The sequence below is a fragment of the Nomascus leucogenys genome, chromosome 2 (assembly GCF_006542625.1).
Source record: "Nomascus leucogenys isolate Asia chromosome 2, Asia_NLE_v1, whole genome shotgun sequence".
Lineage (NCBI taxonomy): Eukaryota > Metazoa > Chordata > Mammalia > Primates > Hylobatidae > Nomascus > Nomascus leucogenys.
Genome location: NC_044382.1, coordinates 29,648,463 through 29,662,065, shown reverse-complemented (window position 1 = coordinate 29,662,065; position 13,603 = coordinate 29,648,463). Strand labels below are relative to the sequence as shown.

Genomic DNA, 13,603 nt, shown 5'->3' with positions numbered 1-13,603 from the left:
TTTTTTGTCCTTGCGATAGTTTACTGAGAATGATGTTTTCCAGTTTCATCCATGTCCCTACAAAGGACATGAACTCATCATTTTTATGGCTGCATAGTATTCCATGGTGTATATGTGCCACATTTTCTTAATCCAGTCTATCGTTGTTGGACATTTGGGTTGGTTCCAAGTCTTTGCTATTGTGAATAGTGCCACAATAAACATACGTGTGCATATGTCTTTATAGCAGCATGATTTATAGTCCTTTGGGTATATAATGGGTGCAGCAAACCAACATGGCACATGGATACATATGTAACAAACCTGCATATTGTGCACATGTACCCTAAAACCTAAAGTATAATAATAAAAAAAAATAAATAAAACTATAAACTATTCAAATTAAAAATCCTAATCTAGATCAATTTACAGAACAATGGAATAAAAATTTCCAAAAGTTTACTCCTCCATAAAAGCAATGAAAACAGGCAAAAATTATCTAAATAAAATTTTTCAGAACTCTGGATATTAACCAAAGGTTTGCAAGAAGTATTTATTCAGGAAAACGGCTGAATCTTGTTACGAAAGTGAGCTTCATTGCTTTACAACTTGCCTTAGAGACATCTTGCTTGTCCCTAGCTCTGTGGTACACTTAAAAACCAACAGCCTCACAATAATGGTAGCTGGAAAAACCAGCAACCTAGCAACCACTGAAGGAGACAATGAGCTTGAAATCCCCCAAAGTTCCATCACCCAGAGAACTGTTACTGTTTGATCTGTTTGGAAGTTCCCTGGAAGCCTCTGTTCACAGGGCTTGTTTTCATTTAACCTCACTCAGAGCTCACTCAGCGCAGAACAGCCTTTTCCCTGAGGCATATGTCAAAGATAATCAGCAGCAATTGTTTAATATGGTCACTGCCTTAGGTGGTGAAAACATTCGGATCAACAAGAAAAGGTCAAAACACACACACACACACATACACACACACACACGAGAGGAAAAAGTTGGGAAATGAGATGTCCATAAAAAGTTTTAAAAGTTCTGACATATTCCTGGGAATCTAGAAGACCACATGCATGTGCAGAGCTGTGAGCATGACCAGGAAACTGCTAAGATTTTTATTTTAAAAACATGCTAATTATTACCCCAGGATAGCCATTAAGAAAATAACTGAAAGAAATACAGGACAAGAAATAACAAGGAAATTAAAATAGTATACAAGAAAAAATCTATTTAACACAAAAGAATGCAGTAATGGAGAAACAGAAAAACAAAAAGATATAAGTTATTAATACAGAGAAAAAATAGCAAAATTGCAGACATAAATCCTACCTTACCTGTAATTAAATGTAAATGTATTAAACACTCTAGTTAAAAGACAAACATTGAGGAATGAAGAGGAAAGAAAATGTTTCTACTATATGCTGCCTACAAGAGACATACTTTAGATTCAAAGACACAAATAGACTAAAAGTATAGACCACGTTAACAGTAACCAAAGAGAGCTAGAGTGGCCATGCTAATATCAGATAAAAAGACCAAAATTGTCATTAAAGACAATGAAGGACATTTTATAATGATAATAGACTCAATCCATCAGAAAGGCATAATTATAAATATACATGCAGCACCTAATAACAATGCCCCAAAATACATGTAGAAAAAGCTGACAGAATGGAAGGGAGAAATAGACAACTCAACAACAATTAGCGATTTTAATAACACACTTTCAATAATGGATAGAAGAACTAGACAAAAGAACACCAAGGAAATAAAAAATTATAATTAGACCTAAAAGATATTTATAGACTACACCAAACAACAACAGAATACACATTCTTCTTAAGTTTACATGGAACATCCTTCAGAGTAGACCATATGTTGGGCCACCAAACAAATCTCAGCAAATGTAAAAAGAATAAAATCATGCAAAGTTTGTTTTCCCACCACAATGAAATGAAATTAGAAATCAGTAACAGAAGGAAACTTGGAAAATTCACAAATATGTGGAAATTAAACAACATACTCCTAAATAACCAATGAACTGAATAAGAATCACAAAGGATATTAGAAACTACTTTGAGATGAATGAAAACAAACATAGCATACTGAAATCTATAAAATGGCATAGGCACAATACTCAGAGGAACATTTATGGCTGTAAATGCTTGTATTAAAAGATAAAAAATCTCAAATCAATAACCTAATATTCCACCTTAAGACACTAGACAAAAAAAGCAAAGTAAACCCAAAGCAAACAGAGGAAAGGAAATAATAAAGATGAGAGCAAAAATAAATGATACAGAGAATAGAAAAAATCAATAAAGCCAAAATTTAATTTGTTTAAAATTTTTTTTAATGACAGATCTTTGGCTAGTCTGATCAAGAATAAAAAGAGAGAAGAGTCTCAGGAATTAAAGTGGACATTACTATCAACTTCATAGAAATTATAAAAAGGATTATAAAAGAATACTATGAACAATTGTATACCAACAAAGTAATTAATTTAGATGAAATGGACAAATTCCAAGAAAGACAAAAACTACCAAAACTGCTCATGAAGAAACAGAAAATCTAAATAAACCTATAACAACAAATGATATTGAATTAGCAATTTTCAAAAACAAAACAAAGAAACTCCTTACAAAGGTAAGTCAAGATTTAGAAGTCTTCACTGGTGAATTTCATCAAATGCTTAAGGGAGAATTAACACCAATCCTTCACAAACTCTTTCAAGAAATAGAAGAGGAAGGAATATTTCCCAACTCACTCTATGAGGGATCAAGAAGTGAAATTACAACCCATGGGCTGGGGAAAAATATTTGTAAATCATATATCTGATAAACGACTTGTATCCAGAATATATAAAGAATGTTTACAACTCAAAAATCAAAAGACAAACAACCCAATTTAAAAAATGGACAAGTGAATAGACATTTTTCCAAAGACATACAAAGGGCCAAAAGCACATGAAATGATGCTCAATATCTTTAGTCATTAGGAAAATGTAAATCAAAACCACAATGAGATACAATTTCACTCCCACTAGGATGGCTAAAATAAAAAAAAGACACTAACAAGTGGTGGTGAAGATGGGAGACATTGGAACCCTTACGCCTTGCTAATGGAAATGAAAAATAGTGCAGCTACTTTTAAAAACAATCTAGCAGTTTCCCAAAAGTTTAAATATAGAATTATGGTAAGACTCTATAATTTTGCTCATAGGTCTACCCAAGAGAACTGAAAACACTTCTTCATACAAAAATTTGTTCATGAATGTTCACAGCAGCATTATTCATATAGCCACGAAGTGGAAACAATTCAAATGTCCATCAACTGACGAATGAATAAACAAATGTGGCATATCAGTACAACAAAATATTATTCAGCCATAAAAAGTAATGAAGTATTGATACATGTGACAACATGGATGAACCTTGAAAACACTATGCTAAGTGAAAGAAGCCAGACACAAAAGGACAAATACTGTATGATACCATTTATGTCAAATGTCCAGAATAGGCAAATCCATAGAGACAGAAAGTAGATTAGTGGTTTCCAGGGTTGGAGTGAGGTTGGGTAATGAGGAGTGACTGCTGATGGGTACAGGCTTTCTTTCAGGGGCCATGAAAATGTTCTGAAATTAGATAGCAGTGATGGTTACACAACTGTGTGAATATACTGAAAACTAAATTTCATACTTCAAAAGGCTGAATTTTATGGTGTGTAATTAAACCTCAATAAAACTGTTAGTAAGTAGTTCCAGATCCAGCTCAATTCAGGAAACTCATAAAATTTTTGAATAGTCGGCCTCTGTTTGAATACTTGTAAAGGCAACAAGCTCACTCCTACATAGGGCAGACTGTTCTGTTTGTGGGTATTTGGATTGTTTTTCTAACCGCTGAATTCCCCAATACCTACCACAGTGCCTGACACAATGGAAGGGCTCCCATAGTGTGATAAAATGTTGGATTGACATTTCACAGTGATATTTTCAAATGAAAAAAAGCAAAGAACAGAACAGTATATTAGGTAATAGACATTTTATCATGATTCCATTTATGTAACTAAAACATGTGCATATTATATTTAATATATCTAATATTTATTTAAGATAGACAATATGTATCATATATAATCTTTAATATGCATGAAATATTCCTTGATGGGTATTTGAAAATCTTTAAGTAGTTACTTCAGGTAAGTATCAAGGAAAGGGAAGTTGGAAGGGGACCATTATTTTTCACCTATAACCTTCAATACTAGTGTAATCCTTTTTTTTTTTCTTTTGAGACACAGTCTCACTCTGTCACCCAGGCTGGAGTGCTGTGGTGTGACCTCGGCTCACTGCAACCTCCGCCTCCCGGGTTCAAGCGATTCTCCTGCCTCGGCCTCCCAAGTAGCTGGGATGACAGGCGCCCACCACCACGCCTGGCTAACTTTTTTGTATTTTTAGTAGAGACGGGGTTTCACCATGTTGGCCAGGCTGGTTTTGAACTCCTGATCTCAAGTGATCCACCTGCCTCAGCCTAGTTAAAAGGTGTAATGCTTTTTAATCTTAAGCAACTACATAATTTTAGAAAAATCTATGTTCCTCATGAAGTAGAACATCAAATCTCTGATATTCTACTTCACTATATGTAATTTGGTTCTTTATCAGAGGAGAATCCCTAAGAAAAGACGCACTGTGTTCTGTGGCTAATACTATATAGGCCAGTGTTCTCAAAGGGCTGTTGGAATGGGCAGCTGAGGTTCCACTCACGGCACTGTGACTACTGTGCTTGTCACTAAAGACCAAAAAGCCTGCCTCCGAGCTGCAAACACCTTTCTTTCCTTACCTGAGCCCTGAGCAAAGGAGCCAGGGACTCCCCCACACAAAGCTGCACCATTCTCTGTCATAATCATCAGTAGCCATGTCAGCATACAGCTTCAGCTCAAGGGCTGTGAGCTAGTGGACTAAGTTACTCACTAATCACCTGGCTACCCCAAACACACATGTACTGTATGTCTCCTCCGTGCCAAGCTCTGTGCTAGACATACAGTCTGCCCACAAGACCTTCTGAACATACTACAAAGTCTTTCAAACCCTAAAAGCTTAGGTCTCTGATTTCAGAGGCACTCTAGAAAGACCACAACTTTAAGAATCTGCACCAAAAATTCAATACACTTTGGAGGCAGCAGGAATTCTAGTATGAATATTCAGTGTCAGAATAGCATAGCAAGCTGGTCTCAGACTCAACATTTTCCTGGAAGGTATCTGATTCAGCTTATCTTTACAGACGGAAAGAGACCAAGAGGAAAAGTGACTTGTTTAAGGACACGTTATTAGGTCATGGCAGGATCAGGTTTTCTGGCCCTAATCCAGTTTTGGTTGCTTTTCTCCCAGCTCTGTGGCTTCTGACTCCCTCCAGTAACTTCTTTATCAGAGGCCATCTGTAGACCCACCCCTGACCTCCTCTCCATCATCCCCATCACATCAGGACAGTGATTCTGCATCCTGTCTTAACTAAGGCCTCTTTGGTCCATGCTGACAGCATCCAGGGCCTTCTCTCTGGCTTCCCCCTTAATATTTCAGTGGGCTTAGGCATCTGGAGTGGGGAGCTGGTGAATAAAGGATGGCAGTGGGATAGTTGATGTCTGGGAATATTTAAGACTGAGCTTGCCCAGTAGCCAGAGGTGCCAATAGCCTGACACGTATTTGGCACTCTTGCTCCTGTTCCTGAGAATCCAACTTTTCCAGAGCCCAGTCCTATAATACCTCACCATGAACATATGACTACCTCATCTCAATAGTTAATTCAAGCCTGCCTTCTGGATCTTCTCCAGAAGCATCCAGACTCCTAGGGAGTCCTAGAATGAAAGCAGGGTGGAGCTGGGGCCCCCTGACTCCTCACATGCTGCATGGATCCAAAGCTCCCTCCCTGGGACTGAAGGCAAAGACAGCAGGAGGTTTGGAAGATACCTGATTCTTGTAAGAGAGGGAAAGAATTAGGTAGAGTGAGAGGGAGACAAACTGGAGGAGAAAGAGAAGGGGGAGTGGAATTCATTATCTGATTATTCCTTATCTGATTGTCCAGGTGCACACAGTTACCATGTTGCTTAGAAATTCAAAAAAAAAAAAAAGTCATTTAATTACCCTCTCCTCAACCACCTCTCTCTCTGCTTAACAGTAGCGATTTTAGAAGCTATTCTGAATGCTCTATTTTAGAAGTCATTTATAATTATGAATGCAATACTGCAAGGCAAATGTGTTGCAAAGTGAACTTGAAGATCTTGCAAACCACACAGGATTTAATGGAATCAATTTAAGGCTTGTTACAGAGCAGAACTTCAGTCTGCCCACTGGCAAATGAGGATGAAGCGGTATTAGACCAGTGAAGAAACAATGAAGAGAAAATCAACAGAAGATGGCAAAATCTGCAAGTGATAATAATGTGAATACCAAAGGGTTAAAGGAGGCATTTGGGTTAAACCGTTAAGTTTTGGTTTATTTTTACAAAAATGAGGATTTTTAAGGTAGTCCTAAAAAATCAATCACAAAACAAAGAATGCTCCATTGTGCTATTACATCATTTTGTCAGCACAATTAAGCCAAAAAGTCAACACTCCTTTTATTCCATGTTTATTATAAGACTTAATGCAAAGTTGAAATTATAATCTAAATATTCTTAACTAAAAGGTGAAAACACTCTTCATTTCATAATCTACAATTTCATTTTAAAGGTAAGTTCCCAATAAAACTTTTTTTACCATGACACTTTACACCCCTGCTTTCAGTGGGGGCGACCTTTCTTTAAAACCAATTGCCCTCGGTAATGAAGACCTCCTGAAGGTTCCTCTGTCCTTGGTATAACTGCCACTTCTCTGAATTATGCACCCTCAGCCATGATCCCGTGATAGGCGGTTATGGAAACACACAAGTAATAGTGGCACAGTTAACATTACTGAGACCTATCTATGTATCAGGCACAGTTACAAGTGTTTTATGAGCATTAACTCATTTATCCTTCACAATAACACTGTAAGATAGATGCCATTATTATCTTCCTTTGGCTGATGAGGAAACTGAGACATGGAGAAATTAAATAGCTTGCCCAAGGCTACACCACTAATAAGTGATGGATGCACTGTGGTGGCTGCAGAGCCCTTGCTCTTTTGCACAAAGCCCCGCCTGTACCATGTACATTTGGACTTGCTTCCTGTGGGAAAGAACACTGTTTCTCCCTAAGGAAGGAAAGCTGCTTCTAGGACAGTTCCTGAGCCCTGACTCACCTGGCGGTGTTTAGGTTCCGATAAAGCTGCCCCAGGGACTCCAGCAGCCTCCCTTCCATCTCCCGGTCCCTGAGCTGCTGAGCCAGGGCCAGCCAGTGCTCATGGTAGGTGATGCATGCCTCAGGATTTGGGGACACAGAGCTGTAGAAATGGCAGAGGGATTTGGTGGCCTGAAGCTGACCTGAACATAAAGCAGGGACATGAATGAGATGACTTGAGATAGGAAACGGAAAAAACTTGCTCCAATACTTTTCTCCATAGCTTCCCAGCAGCATGGGACATACTCACTCTTTAGATGTCGATGCCTTAAGCCAAACAGCAATGCCATTTCATAACAAAGAAGGCCATGGGTCAGCTGGCGTCCAGACACCAGAACTTGGGCCAACCAGAGAAACACCTGTACTAATTCCATGTCTGTCTCCTTGCTGGCCTGAAGTTCACAATAGAGTCGTACAGCCTGCAGGAGATAGTTTCTGGCTGGATGCTGAGCCCAGGACTTAAGGCTCAGGTGGCCAAGATTGGCCATAGCCACTGCCTGGTTATGCATGTCTCCCACCTCCTGGGCTCTGTTCAAGGCCCGAAGATAGCTCTTGGCTGCCCTGTTCACCCGGCCTTCACCTTGGAGTGCAAGTCCCAGGAGGTTATAGACGACTCCCCTTTGAGTGAGACTCTCTGTCTCCTTCAGGGAGCATAGCAGTGGCTCAAGCACGTCCAAAGCCTTCTTGGCCTGGCTGGCTAAGAGATAGGCCCATGCCAGGCAGAGAGAAGACTCAAAGGATTCCTGCTCACCCAGCAGCTGCCCTAGCACCAAGGCCTGGCTCAGGTAGTGGATGGCATCATCAGGAGACCGGTGCTGGAGGTACACTTTGGAAAGGATGAGACACAGGGCCCTCTGGGTGCTCTGGTCTGCTAGTTCCTCACAGGCAGCCAGGGCCTGTCTGAGCATTGGGCAGGCCAAGGCAGAAACTTCACCCCAGCCTGGGGAAGGAAAGCCAAGGAGCTTGGTTGTGTTCTGGAGGACCAGGTGGACCTGCCAAATAGGAAGAGACATCCCTTGGGCACTCTGGATACCATGTTGCTGGACAGAGGCCACTGCAAGGTGTGGAAGATATTTCTTGTCATACAGAAAACTCAAAACACTGGCCACAGCCTCAGAGGCAGGAGGGTGTCCAGAGAGAAGCTGCAGGCGCTCGGCGAAGGGCAGGACCTCCTCGTGCCGGCCTAGGCTCAGGAGCAAGCGGATGGCCAGAAAGCAGGCCCTGGCCTCCAGTGGGCCGCTGCCCACCACAATCCCCTGGCGCAGCACGTAGGCCACCACGTCAAGTTCATGCTTGGCACTAGACTCACGGTCAGGCAGGCAGGCCAGCAGGGCACCTGCCTTTTCCAACAGGGTGGAGCCTTTATGTCTCAGCCTCTGTTTCAGGTAGATGGCAGCCAAATTGATGTACAGAGCACCCACCAAGGATAGGTCCTCAAATGCTCCATTGAGAATGTGGATGGCCTCCTCAAAGTACACCCTGGCCTGAGAGAGTTTGACCTTCCTGAGGCTCAGCCGGCCCAGGAGGAAGCAGAGCCGGGCATGGGCCCAGGTCATGTGGCTCTTCTTGGCCCACTTTCTTGATGCCTCCAGGTAGGCCACAAACTCATCCTCCTCAGAGAAGCTATAAAAGGAAGAAGTGAGGAAAGAGAAGGAGAAGTCATAGAGACTCCTAAAGTGGTCAGCATAACCCTCATGATCCAGAAAAGCCAATATGGGGGTGAAGTTCTCAGCCTCCTCCTCCTGACCAGTGCTTAGGTCCATGAGCAGTTCCGGGTCATCAAGGTCATCAGGCTCCGGCAGGTGATAGCTGTCTGAGGTGGCTGAGAGGAGCTCCTCCTCCAGGCTGGAGTCCTCAGAGCTGCTGGACTGTCTGGAGCCCATGGCCTGATGCTCCTCCCAGGCTCTTCCAGGCCTGACCTCCTTGAAGCCTTCAGGCTGGGATGCTGTAAGGATAGGCAAAGTTGAGCAACCTTGGGCACCTGCACCTAATGTGGCCGCTCTCGGCAAGAGGACAGAAGTGCTGTCCTCGAGGATGAATGTCAGGTTCAGCATGATCGCTACTCACCACTCAGATCATTTGGAGGATTCTGGATGGATTCAAACCCACCTAAGTAGAGATGAAGAACAGGTCTGGTGTTAGGTCAGGATGGGCCACCATGCCCATGCCTCCAGGTGTACCCCAGACCAGTGGCCTCTTAGGAGACTTGGCATTTAAGACCTTCAGTCATCATTAAGGAACAGGGCAGAATTATCCTTTCACCATCATCTTAAGAGCTGCAGGGGCCTAATCATCTTGTTTAACCCATGCACTTTACAGTGGGGGAACCAAGGTATACGTGAAACTCAGAGTCCGAGAAGAAAAGCTGGAAACACAGGCTTTATGTCAAGAGGTGTGGGTACTGTAGGGGGGTGGGGGGTGGGGAAAGTGGGGGTCGTGATAGAATCTGAAGATCAGAGAAATGCAGTTCCCAAATCTCTCAGCATGTTCACGATGGAGCCAGGACACAACTCCCAGCACAGAGCATGTGGGAGCACATGGTGCTGCCTCCCACTTCCAAATGTATCACATCCTTCATTCTTCCCTCCTCCATTCATTCATCATTCATCCACTTGGCAGACATTGGTTCCATGTGTCCACTGGGCTGGACACTGTGTTTGTAAAAGTGGCAGGGGCGAGGGGCCACAAGTGAAGGGAGAATAAAAAGGAGCAAGGATGTATGCCGCATGCCACAGACCTGCACTCCTGATCTTTGAGTGAGAGGCAAGTGCTGTCTGGGGCCTCCTCTTGCATCCTCCCCACCACTGGACCAAATCATGATCCAAGTCTGCACCCAGGCCTTCTCCCCAAGGAACACTGCTAGTATACCTCAATTTTCAGACATCAGGCTCCCGCCTACTGGGCAGTGCTTACAGCTCTAGCTTCCTGCTCAACCTCATAAGGCAATATGATCTGCTTGTGGCTTGTGGCAAGAAAGCTCTGCTAGGGCAGGGTGCTGATGCCTGAGGCAAGTGCTTTCACAAACACTCTTTATGCACGGACAAAGCTCTCAACTCCCTGCTCTACTCCTGGGAGATGGCCTGAGGGCCCGTTCAGCAGAATCTCTAGCTGTATCCATAAAATATGGATCATCTAATCTGGCTACACAAGAGCAGACACAATGTCACCATCAATAAAGAGATGGGAGAAACAAAATTCTTCCTCAAGTCACCATCAATGAGAAAATGTACTCCCTGACACAGAGCAGTAGGCCTTTCTCAAAGTAAGAGAAATGAGTATCATTCATTCAGTCAGTCAGTCCTTCAGACACTGCTGAAAACTAGTCAGTTTGTCAGAGGAATCTTTCACAATTGTTGAGATCTGATTCCATGACACAGAAAACATCCAAGACTAACACACCCAACAACTCAGTCATTTTGTGTCGGGGGCAGTGTGGTAAAATGGATTGCTCTGACTAGCAGTTCTTATCCTAGCTAAGGCACTAATTCCTTTGGGCCTGTTTCCCAATCTGTAATGTGAGACAAGAAATCATCTCTAAGGCCTTTTCACAGTGGTAACATTTACAGCCCCACCCGTGTCACTGGGGGCCTACTTCAGTCCTAGAAGGTACCTCAGCCAGGACTCAGGAAGTTCTCCTTCCCCAAGATTAGGAGGGAAGACCCAGTACAGCCGACCACCCATGATATAGGTGAGTTGGTTTCATCACATCTCATAGTTCCCCAGCAACCCCAGAATTACCTGAAATCTAAAGTGAAATGCTGCTAATCAAATACAAATCAGGTCATCAACAGAACAGTGGTCATAGCCACCCAAATTCATGAATAGGATTAGAATTTAGGGGTATTCTATTCCCGGTTAGGGACACTATCTTATTCTTGAGGACCCCAGGCTTCTGAAGGTGTCTGAGAACCAACACTCACTGAGTCGGTAGACAGATGTGATGTCAGTGTGAGCAAGACTGTGGAGGAAGCTGGAACACTCAGTCTGCTTATCACTTCCCAGGGCCAACAGGGAGCATCTCTCCTCATCACTGAGAAAGGCAGAGTTCCTGCTCCTGCATCAGGGCAAAAAACACAGAGACAGATTAGTGCAAGGCTTCAGACTCCATCTCCTCTTCTCTCCACACTAGGATGTAGTGGAGGATGCAGAAAAGCCATCAATCCACCGGCCCATAGATGAAATTAGATTCCTCATCTCACCGTTGCATACGGTATTTATACCGCCAAATAAGAAGGGCTATTAGCACATCATGCTGGGAGAACTGAGAGATGTGGTTGTCCAGTAGGTCAAAGTGGGGATGAAAACACCCTTCCTCTTAAAACCCCATCTCCCAAGAAAAACAAAGCCCCTTCTCTCAACCTCTACCCATTCTTTGAGATCCCATGATACCAATTTTTAATGGAAGAAAGAGGAATTGATTGCCCTACATGGAAGGGTTGAAAAGGGATGATTAAAAAAGTTTATTTGTCCTTAGGTTATTTCAAGAAAAAGTGAGGGACAAATGACACAATCTAGAGGAATAATGAAGAAAATGTGACCATAGTCAGAGGAATCTTTCACCATTGTTAAGGTCTGATTCCACGGCATAGAACAACAGTTTAGTCAACATTAAGAGGATTGGAATCGCTAAGGGAAAGAAGTGGGTAAAAGGAAGATTAGGGGAGTTGAAAGAAATTATTATAAACAATAGAGATCTTGATACTCATGCTGTTGTATAAACTTACTATTAAGCCTAATTTGCTTACTAGAGATTTGTTATAGAATTAAATAATTAAAAACTAGAAGTGCCTTAGAAGCTACTGGATTGCATCTATCTGAACAATTTTTTAGGCCACTTTTAGTTCTAAACAGAGAATGTTTTAATGTCAGAACCCATTTTTAAAACAAAATTAACTTGGAAGCCCAGAAGTTAATAATAGCTAATACTTTGAGAGGAAGTGGTATGAAGAACCAGATACTGTTATTTTATTTAATCCACACATTTGCCATACAAGGCATGTACTACTCTTATCCTTTTTACAGATGAATAAACTGAGGCACAGAAAAATGAAGTTGGTGGTTAGGGAGTGGTAGAGCAGGACATAGGGACTTCTCTAGTTAAAGCAGTGTTCAACGAAGGGATGGGGGTACTGTAATCAGCCATTACCATTTGTCCCCATAACTCAGGTAAACGTAGTTTGAAAGCCCATGATGAGAAAACTATTAATAGCACTACACTTACTGGGCCCCCATCTCCCTGGGCTGATCGCCAGATTCCCCCCAACACCATAGAAGCTTCTAATCTCAAAACAGCATGTAATTGAAATCTACAACTAAATTCAATTGGGATAAATTGATCCCAGAGTTTTATAGATCTCTTAAATTTTACAATGTATTCCTAAATTTACTATTTCATTTACTGTTTATAACAACTTTATGGTGCAGGCTTTTTTAGTCCATGTTTGTAGATTAAGAAAAGGATTCAGAACCATTCAGTGACATGCTAAGAATTGCATGGCTAGAAAGTGGTAAAGCTGAAACTAAAACTGAGGTCTTCTACCTCTGTGTGCCTTGCCTCCCAGCATCTGCTAAAGTCCTGAGTTCCAGGACAACTTAGAGAATTTAGAGAAAGGCCAAGAAGCTTGACAAATTGTATTAGAGATTTCCAAACATGAAAACTGGGTTAGAAGAACACGGCAAAGCTTCTGGCAATATGGCAAGTTAAAGGGCTCTAAAAGGGCCACTCTCCCCCATATCTATAGAAAAATCTGTAACAAAGATGAATATTTTAGTACGTTCTTGAAAGAAAGAAAGGGAAATCACTGGAAGCCAGTAACAAAAGCAAAAACCAAACCCAGATTGGCAGGTGAGAGCAGATGGCCCAGAGCTCCTGGTAGTTTCAGCTGGGGCTTTGGCCTTCAGAACTGGGGTTGACCTTCTAATGTCCACCCCAAGGACAGGAGCTGTGATTTAGACCTGCATGAAGCAGGCAGCCAAATTAAACTCCCTGGAGTCTGAAAGGGTTCAACTGCTGTAAAGAGCAGATTGGAAAATTTCTTCCTACCTGCCAAGAACACACTTTTCATCTATTTGAGTTCCTGGAAAACATCAAACACCTAGGCTTATGCCACTGGGACGTGTGGGATCTGAATTTACACTACCTGGTGTTGGTAGCACGTTCCAAGAATTAACAGTAAAAAATCAGTCCTGGATCATTACTCCCTAAGGTTCCAGGAGAAGCAAATGCAAAACCTAGTCAGCAAGGTTTTCTTCAGTCCAGGATCCATATAAAGCCCATCTTTTAAAATGTTGAAAATTAGTTCATGTAACAAAA

The 13,603-nt window shown here is 42.0% G+C and overlaps 1 protein-coding gene across 1 annotated transcript in view; it reads right to left on the bottom strand.

Moving 5' to 3' along the window:
* Nucleotides 1–13,603, bottom strand: part of SH3TC2 (SH3 domain and tetratricopeptide repeats 2) — a 64,740-nt gene that overhangs the window by 19,211 nt on the left and 31,926 nt on the right. Inside the window, exons 9-12 of the mRNA XM_003266616.4 lie at nucleotides 11,211–11,344; nucleotides 9,358–9,399; nucleotides 7,541–9,235; nucleotides 7,253–7,433 (exon numbers count right to left, since the gene is read on the bottom strand). Of these exons, the coding sequence (XP_003266664.2) occupies nucleotides 7,253–7,433; nucleotides 7,541–9,235; nucleotides 9,358–9,399; nucleotides 11,211–11,344 (2,052 nt within the window). The remainder of the gene's footprint in view (nucleotides 1–7,252; nucleotides 7,434–7,540; nucleotides 9,236–9,357; nucleotides 9,400–11,210; nucleotides 11,345–13,603) is intronic.